This window comes from Cotesia glomerata, linkage group LG4 (assembly GCF_020080835.1).
Source record: "Cotesia glomerata isolate CgM1 linkage group LG4, MPM_Cglom_v2.3, whole genome shotgun sequence".
Taxonomy (NCBI): Eukaryota; Metazoa; Arthropoda; class Insecta; order Hymenoptera; family Braconidae; genus Cotesia; species Cotesia glomerata.
Window position 1 is genome coordinate 10,884,434 of NC_058161.1, and position 12,727 is coordinate 10,897,160.

The following is a 12,727-nucleotide window of genomic DNA, read 5'->3' on the forward strand; positions in this document are numbered from 1 at the left end:
TGATAATATTCTTAGTCTCAGTTGATTAAATTCATTTGATTGTAACTTTCATCTAATGTGGAATTTTTTACGAAAAATATTTTTCAAACAACTGAAATCACATGTTAAAATTATATTTGCATGTTTAAAATATGATAAATTTATTGCTACCCCTATTTTACAGTTTTTATGTATCTTATAATTATTTAAATAAAAAGATCTTTAGAACCATTATAGTAATATTTTTTATTTCATATAAAATTAATATGGACATTTTACTTAGTTTTTACAATGGTATTGACTAAGTAAGTATTCACAAAGCTGAATTGAAGTAAAAAATAAGAATGTATATTTGTAAAACGATTAAAAAAATTAATCAATTGTTAATAAATTGAAAAATATCTTTTGTCAACCATACTCTGATGTAATAGTAAGACTTAAAGTATTATCTTTGATGAGTGTGGCATGATACCAGACTCTAGTATCAAGCAATACTATATCTCCTGTATCTACCGAAAAATTAAAACGTTTGCAGACACTATCACATTCAGGAGTTGGAGCAACTGACCATATTTTTTTTCCAGCGAGTTGTCCTTGCCACATCAGTCGAGGAATGTAATCCAACTAGAATGGAAAAAATGTCAATAAACAAGTTATAAATAATACAACATAAAATAATGAAAGTGTTAACAATTCTTACATGCATGTTTGCTCCTTGGTCATACCCAATAAAAATATAATTTGTCTGCGGTATCTCTGTATCAAGTGGCAAAAAATGAGGTGAGTCATAATATTTCTTCATTACGTCTAATACTTGTGGATGGCAATTTTTCCATCCAACATACCAAGGATTTTTGTTTAAATAATTAGATGCTTGTTGTTTGCTCATTGTTAAAACTTGTTTCAATAATGAAAAATTACTTTTGAAGTGTAAGAATTGGCATTCATCTTCAATAGATTCATAAGCACCGTCAATACTTTCATATAAATTGTTAAAAAAATTTAAATTAAACATTTTTGATGCCTTCCATGTTCGAGCGGCATTTTTTATAATCATTGGTTTTGATGAATAGGCGTAAGGCGCAAATTCCTCCCTTGTAAGATTATTCATAATTAAAGCGTTAATCACACCTCGACAGTAATCACAATTTGATACTGGTCTTGTAAATTCCCACACAAAGTAATTATTTGGAATAAAACAACGTTTTTCGAATACGAAATGAATTGAAAAGTTAAGACTTAAGTTATAAAAAAAAATTGATATTATAAACGATAATAGAATAGTTAATATACATTTTTTATAAATAGAAAGATGTAAAATTGTTAATTTATTATAAGTTTTATCATTTTTTAATCTAACTACTTCCTTTAAATTTTTTATTTCAATTCCTTGACACAAAAACTCTTTAGTTACAGCAGTAAATATTTTTTTAATAAATATTATTTGGTCTTTTTTATTTGTTTTATTATCCATTTTATCAAACTTAATGGAAAATATTCAGCAATTGTCATCTTTTATTGAAACTTAGATTTTTTTTAATATCGATTGTAAATGCTTTAGCCATTTTTTAATTAATTACTGGCGTTATCTTATGCTGATTTTTTTATCTAACGCAGGAATTCTTCTCATTCATTTATCAGGCCAACATATTTTCATAAACACGCTCAAAATACACGAACATATTGAGAATTTAAATCTTCTTTACTTAAAATAATAATAATATTATGAAATATTAAACATAAATAAATAAACTAAATGCTTGTAAATATTATAAAAAGGAAAACACTAGTACTGACGTTTAAACGTATATGTACAAGTGTCGGACTCTTCTTAACTAACTTCAACTGAGAAAGATGTTAGAGTAGGAAAATATTGATCACACGTGGTTTAAATTTCTTCTTGCCATTGGTGGAATGTTATTTGGATCTGTGAATATTCCAGATGGCTGTTCAGAAAAAAAAAGAGATGAATTTATGAATAAGACTATGCGAAAGAATGAAAAAGAGTTTGTCTATGGTTATGGTGCTGCAAGTTGTTTGCTCTTATATACTTGATAATAGAGAAACATCCTTTTTTTTTTTTATTTTATTTTTTATGTTATATAAACTTAAAATTCTTTTGTTTGAAAATGATAATAGATATACATATTTTTTTTTTTTATTTTACACAAATTATATTGTAATCCGTAGTATAATGTAAAAAATCAGCAATTATTAAATATATATGTACTCAATTTCGTTAAAAGTAGATAACTATAATGCTATGTTGATAACAAAATGGTTTTTAACTACTGTACGTTGTATTTGAATTTATTTTACTTTTTTTATAGAAGTACAATCGACATTTTATACTTTTCTGGGTATTACTTTTTTTTTTTCTTAGATAACTGATCATTTTGAAATTTAACAATAATTTTTTACAAATCTTCGTCAAGTATAATATTATACATCACCAAAAATTAAAATTAATGCGTTTGTTATTCTGAAAAAAGTATAAAAAAAGAGATTGTGTCCTAATAGTTTTTAAAATCTAAGATCTGACTATTGGTACAGAATTTATTCAAATTAGTTGTACTATTTATATCATATCTCGGATCATAAGCTGCAACCAAATGAATAAATAACATCGACTAGGAGTTAAAGTTATTCCTTATGATTATTTATTTTTTCGTTTTTTAGAAATTTGCGGTAACAATAAGTATTTTTTTAAGCTTTGAGATTTAAAAATAATATCTTAAGTTTCTGAACACATATAAGTACTAGAGCGACTTGCAAAATTAATTTTTTTTTTTTAACTTCCCGCTAAGAAAATCGAGAAGTTATTGGTTTTACCCCGTTTTGCAAAAATTGAGTTTTCATCAGATCTTAACGTTTTAAGGTCAAGCTTCACTGACCGCTCCCGCGATGTTGTCACTGTGTGTGTGTGTGTGTGTGTGTGTGTGTGTGTGAAAGATTTCCCTCAAACTTCGATTTTCTGTGAATTTGAACCGATTCGAACTCATAGATTTTGAGATATCTCAAAAAAATTAAAAAAAAAAAATATTTTCAAATGTGGTTTTTTTGAAATAACATTTAAACGGCTTTATCGATTAATTCTAAAAATTGAACTAGCTCTCCAAAAACTCAAATTTATCGATTAACTCCAAAAACTAAACCTTTAGAAACCACGCCGATCGCCGCCATTCCGGTCAAAATCGGTTGATTCGTTCGAGAAATATCGTGAACGAAAAATTTCAAAAAGTGTTTATTTTTACATAACTTCCATATTTCTTTTTGGATTATTTTTGATGAAATTAAATGATTATTAGAGTTGAAAAAAAACATGAAGAGCTCAAAACGTCATAATTGTTATTTTAAACGCTTATAGGTATGGAATTAGCAGGAAGTTGCAGGGATTCTCTTCAGGGTCAACCGTTTTCCTAATTTTTTTTATTTTGGAGAATATTGTTTTGTTCATAAATATCTAATGCGTTAAATAATTAAGATTTTTGATAATATAAAAAAATTTATTACCAAATTTTAATTATATTAATGATAAACAAAAAATTTATCTAATGTTGACTTGACATTTCGCTGGTAAGAACGTGGTGATTGTTACAGTAATGTAGTTTTTACATTCGATGTATATACGAAAAATAAAATGGCGATAATAATACGTACATTATGTATTTAATGTAAACATACAAGTGATTTATCGTAACAATAACTTTTTCGTAATTTTTTAAAGTACGATATTTAAGTTTGAAACGAAATCTTATCATCGAGTGTTCTTATTAATTGGGTACTCGTTTACTTCATCATTTAAATTTTTAAATTCTACCACAAGTATTTTAAAAAATAGTAATTTCATTAATTTGCTAATAGTTTCTTTTTTTGCAGTAAATAAAGCAACGGGACACAGTGATAATCTAAATTTATTTATAATAATTTTTATAATTGAAATTTTTTCTAGGAAATATCAATATACGTAAAATAATTGATTCTCAAAGTAAGGATAACATTCAATTAATTTTATTTATTTCTTTTTAATATAAAAGTATCATTAATAAATTATTTATTTAGAAATATTTATTATAAATTTTGAGACGTTGGAAGATAGATCTTAGTTTAGTATTATAATTATAAATATTTTTGTTGAATGATATAATAGAAAAAAAATTTTCATTCGTAAATTATCAGAAATCAAAATTATCAGTGGGTACAGCGAACTTCGAACAATATTTAGTATTATTGTGGTTCATTGATTTATTTTGTTGTTTAACTATAAATATTTAACAATATTTAATTTTTCATTGGAATAAAAACTTTTATAGATATTGTAAATTCAAAACAAATAATTTTTGTTTTAAATAAAACATTTGAATTTCAAGATTTCTCTACAAACATTTTTGTTTGAACAATCAATATAAAGCATTAAAATTACGTTTTCTTGAAAGTTATTATCATTTTCTTAATTTTTTCAATTTTATACATGGCCAAAACATATGAAAAAATATAAATTGTTTTCGAATATCTTTTCAATGATAAGGTAAAAGCCCCAATAGATGATCATATACTGGTACATGATCATTTATTGGGGCTTTTACCTTATTTCATATAAATTTACACTTTTTAACGAGAAAACGTTTGAGAAAGTGTATTGATGACTGACCAATTTTACTTTTTCCGTATTTATATTTAAATTATTAATCCGTTTATGAAAAGATAGACGACATAGCTTTAGAACCGTATTAATAATAATAATAATAATAATAAAAATGCGTGACTAGTATAGTCCTGTTATGACGATGTAGATAATTAATAATCGCAAATTATTCAATATTTTATATATCATAAGAGTTGGACACAAACAAGTCAGTTAAAAATAACACCACTTGCCAAGAACAGCATCTTTTATGGCAGCAATGTATTGTGCTGGAACCCAATATATCCAATATCTCGATGCTTCTGTTGTACCTAATTGGATTCCCTAAAAATCATGAACAGTGATAAAAATGATAATTAAAATACTACTTGTCTACAATAATAAATTAGTCAACACTAACCATTATGTGATATTCAGGAAACTCAGGAATTGGTTCACTGTGAATTCCTTTTATTGAACTCATTGATATTTTATCAGTTCTTTCTTTAGTTCCAATCCATAACTGATCTTGTTCTAGCTTGAATGTTAATCTAACTTTACCACCAGATTTATTAAGCATTCCTGATAGTGGGCAATCTGGAAGAGGATCCTAAAATCAAATACTTTATTGTAAATTTAAACGAATCAGGGTAAAAATATCAATAGTAAGTAATGATATCAAACCTTAACGTTTATAATTCCAGGCATAGCATCTTCAGGTACGCCTTTATCTAAAATTTTTTTATGTATCTTCTGTTGTGTCAATGGTTCTTTACTAGAAGCTTCAGCAGCTTCATCTTGAACTTCTTGCTTATTGGGAACAGATACTGATAGTACGTCATCTAATTTGGACCCTACTATCATAACTTTAGCCCCTACGAAATAATAAAAAATTTAGATTAAAATAATTATCATCAAAATGTTTAGATAGCACTGTTTTAATATTTTTATAAAATTGAATCTTACCGTTCGTAACTCCTAGACTACGAAGAGTGTCTTGATCTTTGGCTAGACCTTTGATCATAACTTTTTGCATTTCTTTTGGTACCGATATTATTTTTTGTAAGTGAGTTTTTAAATCGATAACTAATCCATCAAGAGGAAAAGTAATATCAATTTTTTTTTTATTGTAAATAACTTTAAAGTCTATATTTTCAGTAGTTTTGCTGGGTTCTTCTTCATCTGCTTCTATTTTATTTTTATCTACTGCATTAGTATTAGTTATTTCACTCAATTTTGCTCCAGAACATGATGAATTATCACTATGATTTTCATGACCATCAATTTTCTCCGTATCTATTAAAATAAAATTCAATTAAAAAACAATCCATTTCCTCATATGTAAACTGTTAATAATTCTTTATGAATCTATAAATATACTATAAATATGATTATCATTGATGTCATAAACACAAAACTTGACTAGAATATTTTAATGCAATAATTTCAACAAAAACAAAACAAACATTTTAAATACAAGCATTTTTTTTTTATGAAAAATTTTATTGTCAATTCAACAATTTCAGTAAAAGATATCATTTTTGCAGATTAGATTGAAAATAATAATAATAAGAATTAAAAACAAAAAATAAACAATAATACAATATATAAATATTGTGCTTACGTACCTACGTCCATGATGAACAGTTTTGATAAGTTTGGTTAAGTGTGGTCAGCGGGGTCCCACGCAGATGGGCAATTTGGTTAGAGGTTTTTCAGTGCTACCGTACTGAAAATAATTAATAAAAACGTATTGTTGGTATCATTGACGATCTGAGCGCTCTCTATAACTTTTATAACGAAACGCAATCTCCCTAGCCCTTATAATTGTTATGCTTCCATCTAGTGGATGTTATTTTTATTTATTGAAAACTTTACTTACTGTAGTTCTTTCGACCGTAACCAAGTTGGCGCCGAATATTAATTTTTTTTCAAAAACCATATGCCAAAAAATTGCTCATGAATTGCTCTTTCGATATAAACAATTGCTCTACTGCTATAATTAATAATTAATTAATTAATCGTAATTAAAAAATCAAAAATTAATTTCCAATTATCTCTGATTGTGAGAACTTAATTTTATCGTAATAGGCGCCAAAAAATTGCTCATTCTTTTTTCTATTAGGAATGATAGCTATTTTGTGCATAAAACGGATTTTAATTAATTAATAATATAAATAATTATTTTGCACCTTTGGACCTGTGAATGACAATTGTGACGTCATCGTCGCGACAATTTCATTGTAGTTTTACATGAGGACAAGCCATAGTGAGACATACTAAGATACATGCGTATATGTCCATGTAAACAAACTTTTTATGGTTACTCTATTTGGGCTAAATGTTTAATTATGAAATAATAATTATTATTTATATAATTCTAAAATTAAACAGTAAATTTTCTTTCATGAAGTTATCTAATACTAATAGAGAAAAGCAGTTTTTTTATCGTATCCAATAATTGTGGATTCACTACAAGTATTTATAAAAATAAAAACATTGTTATGAATCAGTTCACTAAATCATGGATGACACGATATTAACTGTAGCACCTGAAAATATTGTTAATCGAGTTGAATTTATCCTTCAACAGCAGTGGAACATTGAGAAAGAGATCTTGGAATGAATACTTTATATTGGCGAAGAAAATCATTAAAGAATCTTGAACGCGAGTACCCAGAAGTCCAAGTGTATTTGTCAAAAACTAAAGCGTTGGGGGTTATATACTCGTTTATAAGACGGATTATATCTGATGGCAACTGTTTCTTCGGGCATTCAGCTATGCTTATCTTGAAAAACTAATCAATAATAAAGAGGATTATGACAAGTTCAAAGATTTTGCTATTAAATTAAGTGCTAAGACAATTTAATTGCTCTGGGATTTCCTAAATTAACTCCAAGATTTTCATGTTTATGGAAGTTCTTAATAAAGTCGGGGACGATCCTGAAACCAGCAATACAAGTCCCACTATTTTAGCTCCAGTGCGTCACAACATCCTAGTGAATTTAATTAATTGTCACTTAATACTGTGATTGACAATGGAAGTCCTAGATCCAAAAATTACTCACGACGACACGCCACTCTTTACCAATGATTCTATTGAAAAATGTACGTATGTTTATAAACATTACATCAGTTCTGACTATGAATTTATGTATCGTCTGTTAATGCTAACATCTATCGCCAATATATTAACACCCTGGCAAATTTTTTTATATTTAATCACATCACAGCATATCACAATTATTTTCCATAATAATTATTTACGGGTATATTCAATTCTGTTGTCACTATCCAAATACAGAAATGTTTTTTTATATTTTGACCCATTTTTATTGTTTACAATTTATTAATTATAATTTAACTAATTTTTGCTTATTTTTTGATAGTGACATTGAGGCAGAGACCAGAAGACACAAAATCCTTTGTGAAAGCGAGATATACATTAGAATTTCCAGGATTCGTGCTGGTGTATGTAATGCGAGTTAATCTTCAGCTACCATTGTATCGATGGTTAATCAGATGGCCTACCCTGATAATATTGACCTCAATGATTCCTCTCTTGTCAATGATACATTTGTACCCGTAAGTTTTTTTTTAATAAATAATTCCATCAAATAAAATTATTCTATTGAAGATTTTAATTGAAGTGGATATTCAATGCTTTATTATTTATTTTTAGTAATGATTTACTAAGGTATTTTTATGTTTAATATTAAAATTTTTAATTTTTAATTTTAACCCGACAGTGCATAAGAAATATTGACGTAAAAATGATAGAAGAATCCAAAGACTCATCAGATTCGCCAGAATACAAACCGAGTCTCCTCAAGTACTGCTCGCTGACATATGATCTCCACAACAACCCTTCTGAAGGAAGAGACCTTGGTGAGACAGAAGATGTCTTGGTTAGGCATCGATCCTAACGCTATACAATTTGTGAGCCAATTCTGTAGGTATTAGTAACCGGAGGTACTTCCACTGGAACCTGAATCTTACGCCTTCGTTGAGCATCCTCTTCCTGAAAAACGTCAAACAGAAAAAAATCTGGAAGGGGACGATATTTGACGCGTTGTCGCACGTTTCAAAGAAAGTTCAGATTTTTTTCTAGTCGGGCTCGCACAAACTCAATGAGTTTGGATATTGGAAGCTCACCAGTCAAAATCTTTCGGAGCTGCTGATCGCCAGGAATGAGCAAGCGATCATTGACCGCAAGCGCTTAGCCAAGTCCCAGTAGGTCCAGGAAGACCAGTAACACCTGCATCAGAGCAGCGCCAACTCTCCCGCTGAAGAGTCCAGCTCTGACAACTATGGAGACTCCTCCATAACCGTCACTTCGTCTATGTTCTCACGTCAGTACGTTCAAGCCTCCGAGATTTTATCAGACTTTTTTTTGCAGACGACGAGGCTCCGGGAGTCGGGAACCAGACCTCAATCTCGAAAACTGCAAGTTTGTAGTGAAAAACGAGCAGGATCTGGACCACATGCTGATTGACAAGGACCAAGGTTTGGATCAGCTGTTTGATGATAATCACCACCGGTTCATTGTTCCTGACCAAAATTTCGAGAGTTATATTGATGATTGTCGTCCAGTTAAGAATCAGGGAGTTGATCAGCTGATCAGGAAAGATCAAGGTTTGGATTCAGGGCATCATAGGTTTAGTGAGAAAGATTTTGGTAGATATGTTAATATTTATAATTTATCACTAATAAAGCATAAAATAAAAAAAAAACAATTTGATCTAAACAGGTTAACTCTTTATTTTTATTTCATTTCACCATAATTCAGTTTATAAAATATAACAGATATTATTAAATTAAAACATAAAATAATAATGCAATTTGAATATTAGTTGATTTGGAATTACAAGGTATAGGTTTCGAAACTAAGTCGTCAATTTTAACCCAATTATTATTGATTGATCTTGTGTAAGCTACATAATGACCAACTTTATTCAAATATACTGGTGGCACAAACTCTACTACACCAAATAATAAATAATTTTTATCAAGTATCTTTAATTTTATTGGAATGTCACCTAAATTCTCCGTTAAACGTTGATTGTTATGAAGTTTTGAGAGAGAAGTCGAAGGTATGTAAAAATGACTTATGTCTAAGCATAAAAATACATTAATAGAAAGAGATTTTGTTACAGAGTTTTGTGAACACGATTTGCAGTGAATCGATGATTCTACTTTTAATGCATCTGAAACACTGTCTTGTAACATGTCGATCCCACTCTCCCAGACTTTTTTTGCTGATACGCTCAATACTGCAAATGTTTTTATTAATTTTTTTTTGCATAAATAGTTTGTGCAAATAGACTCTACAATGTTTGAGTTATATGGAACGTTATCGAATAGCCGCTGCATTAATAAGTTAATATCATCCGCACAATTAATTGTACCATTTCGACCCGGATAGAAAGCAAATAATAATTCGATTCTTTTTTGATAAAACTTTGCTAAGGCTCCGAACTGAGCATAATTTATAATGCATGAAAAAGAAACACTTGGATTGACTCTGTGAATCGATATAATTTTTAGATTTTTAAAATTTAAGTACCCGAATGAAAAAAATTTCACAGAGACTATCAAATCCACACGTATTAAGTAACATATATTTAGAATTATTAACTTTTCGTGGTTTTTTTCTACTCCCCTTTTCATTAAATTCTTTTTTCTTCATTTTAGATAGTTTTTTATTAAGAATATTTTCATGAAGAGTTTGAACATCAGGACATGGAGTGACATATTTACCTCTTTTTTGTGAACCATTGGCTCAGACTGCACGATTTTCCGTTTTGTTGGTAGTTTTTCAGTTTTCAAAATAAATTTTTTAGGTGATTCTAATATAATACTAAAACTATCGTCAGCGTTTTGAGTGAAAGAAAGTGCATTGGAAGTCGATGAAATTAAAATATTTTGTTCATTCTTTACTGGTGTCGATTGAAATAATGGAGATTCAAGTTGATACGAATCTTCTACCTTATTTTCAGACATTGATTTGAATAACCCAGACTTTAATAGAGGAGAATTGTTTTTTTGTTTAGGAGAAGATAAAAGTGATGAGTCTAAAATAGGTGAGTCTTCAGGTTTTTCTACAGATGCCAAATCAGTTAGTGAAGAATTAGACGCCGTTGAATCACCAATAGATATGGGAAGTGAACTAATCGAATTAGTTATTTCACGAGTGTCATTGTCTTTGGAAGTTAAATTTGTGTTTTTGTCAACGTTCAGTTTGTTTTTCCAATTTTCACAGGCATTCAATACATCATTATTTTTTTTATTTGCTTTGGTACTGTTTTTTACATTAACTTTTGATTACACTAATGGTTTTTTTTTTATCAATTTCAGATCTAGCTTCTATCATTCGGGCTGTTAAGGATCGCATGTGTTTTATAAGTATTTTAATTATACTACTAGGTCGATGATTATTCAACAACTCTTCTTTAGCTGTCCTAAAATAATTTTCTGATCTTGCAGATGGTGGAACGATAATATCGGAGTCAAAAATTGTTCGCATTACATTAGTCCAAGCAGGAAACTTTTTAAATAAACGTTTTAATTCTTTCAGAAATTTGGGAAAATGGTATGGATTGATATCATCGAAACTTACTGCAGGATCAAACTTCGTATTAGCAATACATGTCTCTTTAGCAAGATTATCAATAAAGTTGTCAAGTTCCTGATCACATGTTTCCTCTTTATCATTGTCATTACAAGCTAAATGTTGGTCACACTCTTTTTCTTTGCTACAAAAAGTTGTTTCCCGCAGACTTTTATAGTCAATAGTACTATCAAATTTGAAAGTTTCTATTTTCGATAAAATCCACTGAATATCTTCTTTACAGCCATGGCTTCTTTGACAAATTTTAAAAATGGCTGTCATCAGTTTTTTTAATTCATCAAAACATTCAATCGTACTCATTAAACCAATAACACGTAAATAAAAATCTTTAATGCCTGGTTTCGCATTTGTGAAAAATTTTAAAGAAGATATCCAGTGAATTAAGTGCGCAATGTCGATCCTTAAGTATGGCTTTGACACAGACTGGCGTTTACCTATTAAATATTGATAACAACTTTCTAAATATTCGCCATAAGTTTGATTATTTGTCGCTAAACAAATCGCATTTTGTAAGGACTTGGACAGTAATATCTACCTAAAATATCAATTAATCTCTATTTTATATAAAAAAAATTTCAATTAAACAATTTACTTAATCGATTCGGCAATAACTTTTGCATAATTCAGTGTTATTGTCATTTTATTTGTAAAATTCGTCAAATTTCGGCCCGCTGCGCTAAACGAAATTGCCACTTTCGGCCTTCGTCGAGCAAAAAAATAGCATACACTCCTCGGAAAGTAAATAAGAAAGCCTCAGATCACATATTTGTTGAACTCAGCTTCGCCTCGGCCAACAATTACATGTGATCTGAGATATTTCTTACTTTACTTCCCTCGGTGTGTAATATACTATACTCAGATATTCGTGAGCCTTTAATTGCTTCAGCCTCTCTACGTACTTGGCTAATGAAAATTATTATTATTATTATTATTATTATTATTTCTGTTGTTGTTGTTATTTCTAAGTCAATAAAAATTAAAAAAAAACGGCGCTAAAATAGATACCTCTTGTGGCGATGATAGGAATCTCAACAAGATGATTACCCCGTGGGTCGTGGAATAAAGTTAATTATTAATAACTAATTAAATATTGCTATTTGAATAAAACTAATTGTCTATCAATAACCATCAAACGTTTTTAAGTTGATTAAAAAAAAAAAAGTTCGACAATTTCATAATTGAGGGGCCAAAAAAAAATTTTTTTGGTTCATTTAAAAAAATTTTTTTTATAAATAAACTAATGACCATCAAATGATTTTAATATTCTATCATATACTATCAAATGACCATCAAACGATTAAGATAATAAAAAATTACATTAATTAATAATGAGGGGCTAAATGAGTGGAGGTCTAATTATATATACAATCGGTCACTGAAAACCACTCTGAAAAAATTTAAAAATTGTTTATGCCTCTGGTAGGAAATACAAGCTAACGATATTATGAATAATTAGAGAAAAAATCGTGTATGGCTGGATCGCCAACATTTA

General features: G+C 28.8%; 3 protein-coding genes across 3 annotated transcripts; 1 reads left to right on the plus strand and 2 right to left on the minus strand.

The window, feature by feature from the left end:
• Positions 1-206: 206 nt before the first annotated feature.
• Positions 207-2,018, minus strand: LOC123263394. Its single transcript, XM_044726134.1, has 2 exons — positions 680-2,018; positions 207-603 (listed from the first exon to the last, which is right to left on the minus strand). The coding sequence occupies exons 1-2, from the start codon at positions 1,451-1,453 to the stop codon at positions 388-390; spliced, it is 990 nt and encodes a 329-aa protein (XP_044582069.1). The 5' UTR covers positions 1,454-2,018; the 3' UTR covers positions 207-387.
• A 2,504-nt stretch (positions 2,019-4,522) lies between these two features.
• LOC123263399 (ubiquitin domain-containing protein UBFD1-like) lies at positions 4,523-6,340 on the minus strand. Its single transcript, XM_044726141.1, has 5 exons — positions 6,232-6,340; positions 5,570-5,899; positions 5,288-5,478; positions 5,025-5,213; positions 4,523-4,948 (listed from the first exon to the last, which is right to left on the minus strand). The coding sequence occupies exons 1-5, from the start codon at positions 6,239-6,241 to the stop codon at positions 4,838-4,840; spliced, it is 831 nt and encodes a 276-aa protein (XP_044582076.1). The 5' UTR covers positions 6,242-6,340; the 3' UTR covers positions 4,523-4,837.
• A 1,144-nt stretch (positions 6,341-7,484) lies between these two features.
• Positions 7,485-9,388, plus strand: LOC123263072. Its single transcript, XM_044725610.1, has 3 exons — positions 7,485-7,712; positions 7,994-8,189; positions 9,004-9,388. The coding sequence occupies exons 1-3, from the start codon at positions 7,643-7,645 to the stop codon at positions 9,386-9,388; spliced, it is 651 nt and encodes a 216-aa protein (XP_044581545.1). The 5' UTR covers positions 7,485-7,642.
• The last annotated feature ends 3,339 nt before the right edge of the window (positions 9,389-12,727 follow it).

Coding starts and splice junctions, on each gene's coding strand:
- LOC123263394 (XM_044726134.1), bottom strand. CDS start 1,453: ATGGATAATAAAACAAATAAAAAAGACCAAATAATATTTATTAAAAAA. Junction 604..679: donor ACCAAGGAGCAAACATGCAT/GTAAGAATTGTT, acceptor TTTCCATTCTAG/TTGGATTACATTCCTCGACT.
- LOC123263399 (XM_044726141.1), bottom strand. Junction 5,479..5,569: donor TAGTCTAGGAGTTACGAACG/GTAAGATTCAAT, acceptor ATTATTTCGTAG/GGGCTAAAGTTATGATAGTA. Junction 4,949..5,024: donor TTCCTGAATATCACATAATG/GTTAGTGTTGAC, acceptor CATGATTTTTAG/GGAATCCAATTAGGTACAAC.
- LOC123263072 (XM_044725610.1), top strand. CDS start 7,643: ATGGAAGTCCTAGATCCAAAAATTACTCACGACGACACGCCACTCTTT. Junction 7,713..7,993: donor CAATGATTCTATTGAAAAAT/GTACGTATGTTT, acceptor ATTTTTTGATAG/TGACATTGAGGCAGAGACCA. Junction 8,190..9,003: donor TCAATGATACATTTGTACCC/GTAAGTTTTTTT, acceptor TTTTTTTTGCAG/ACGACGAGGCTCCGGGAGTC.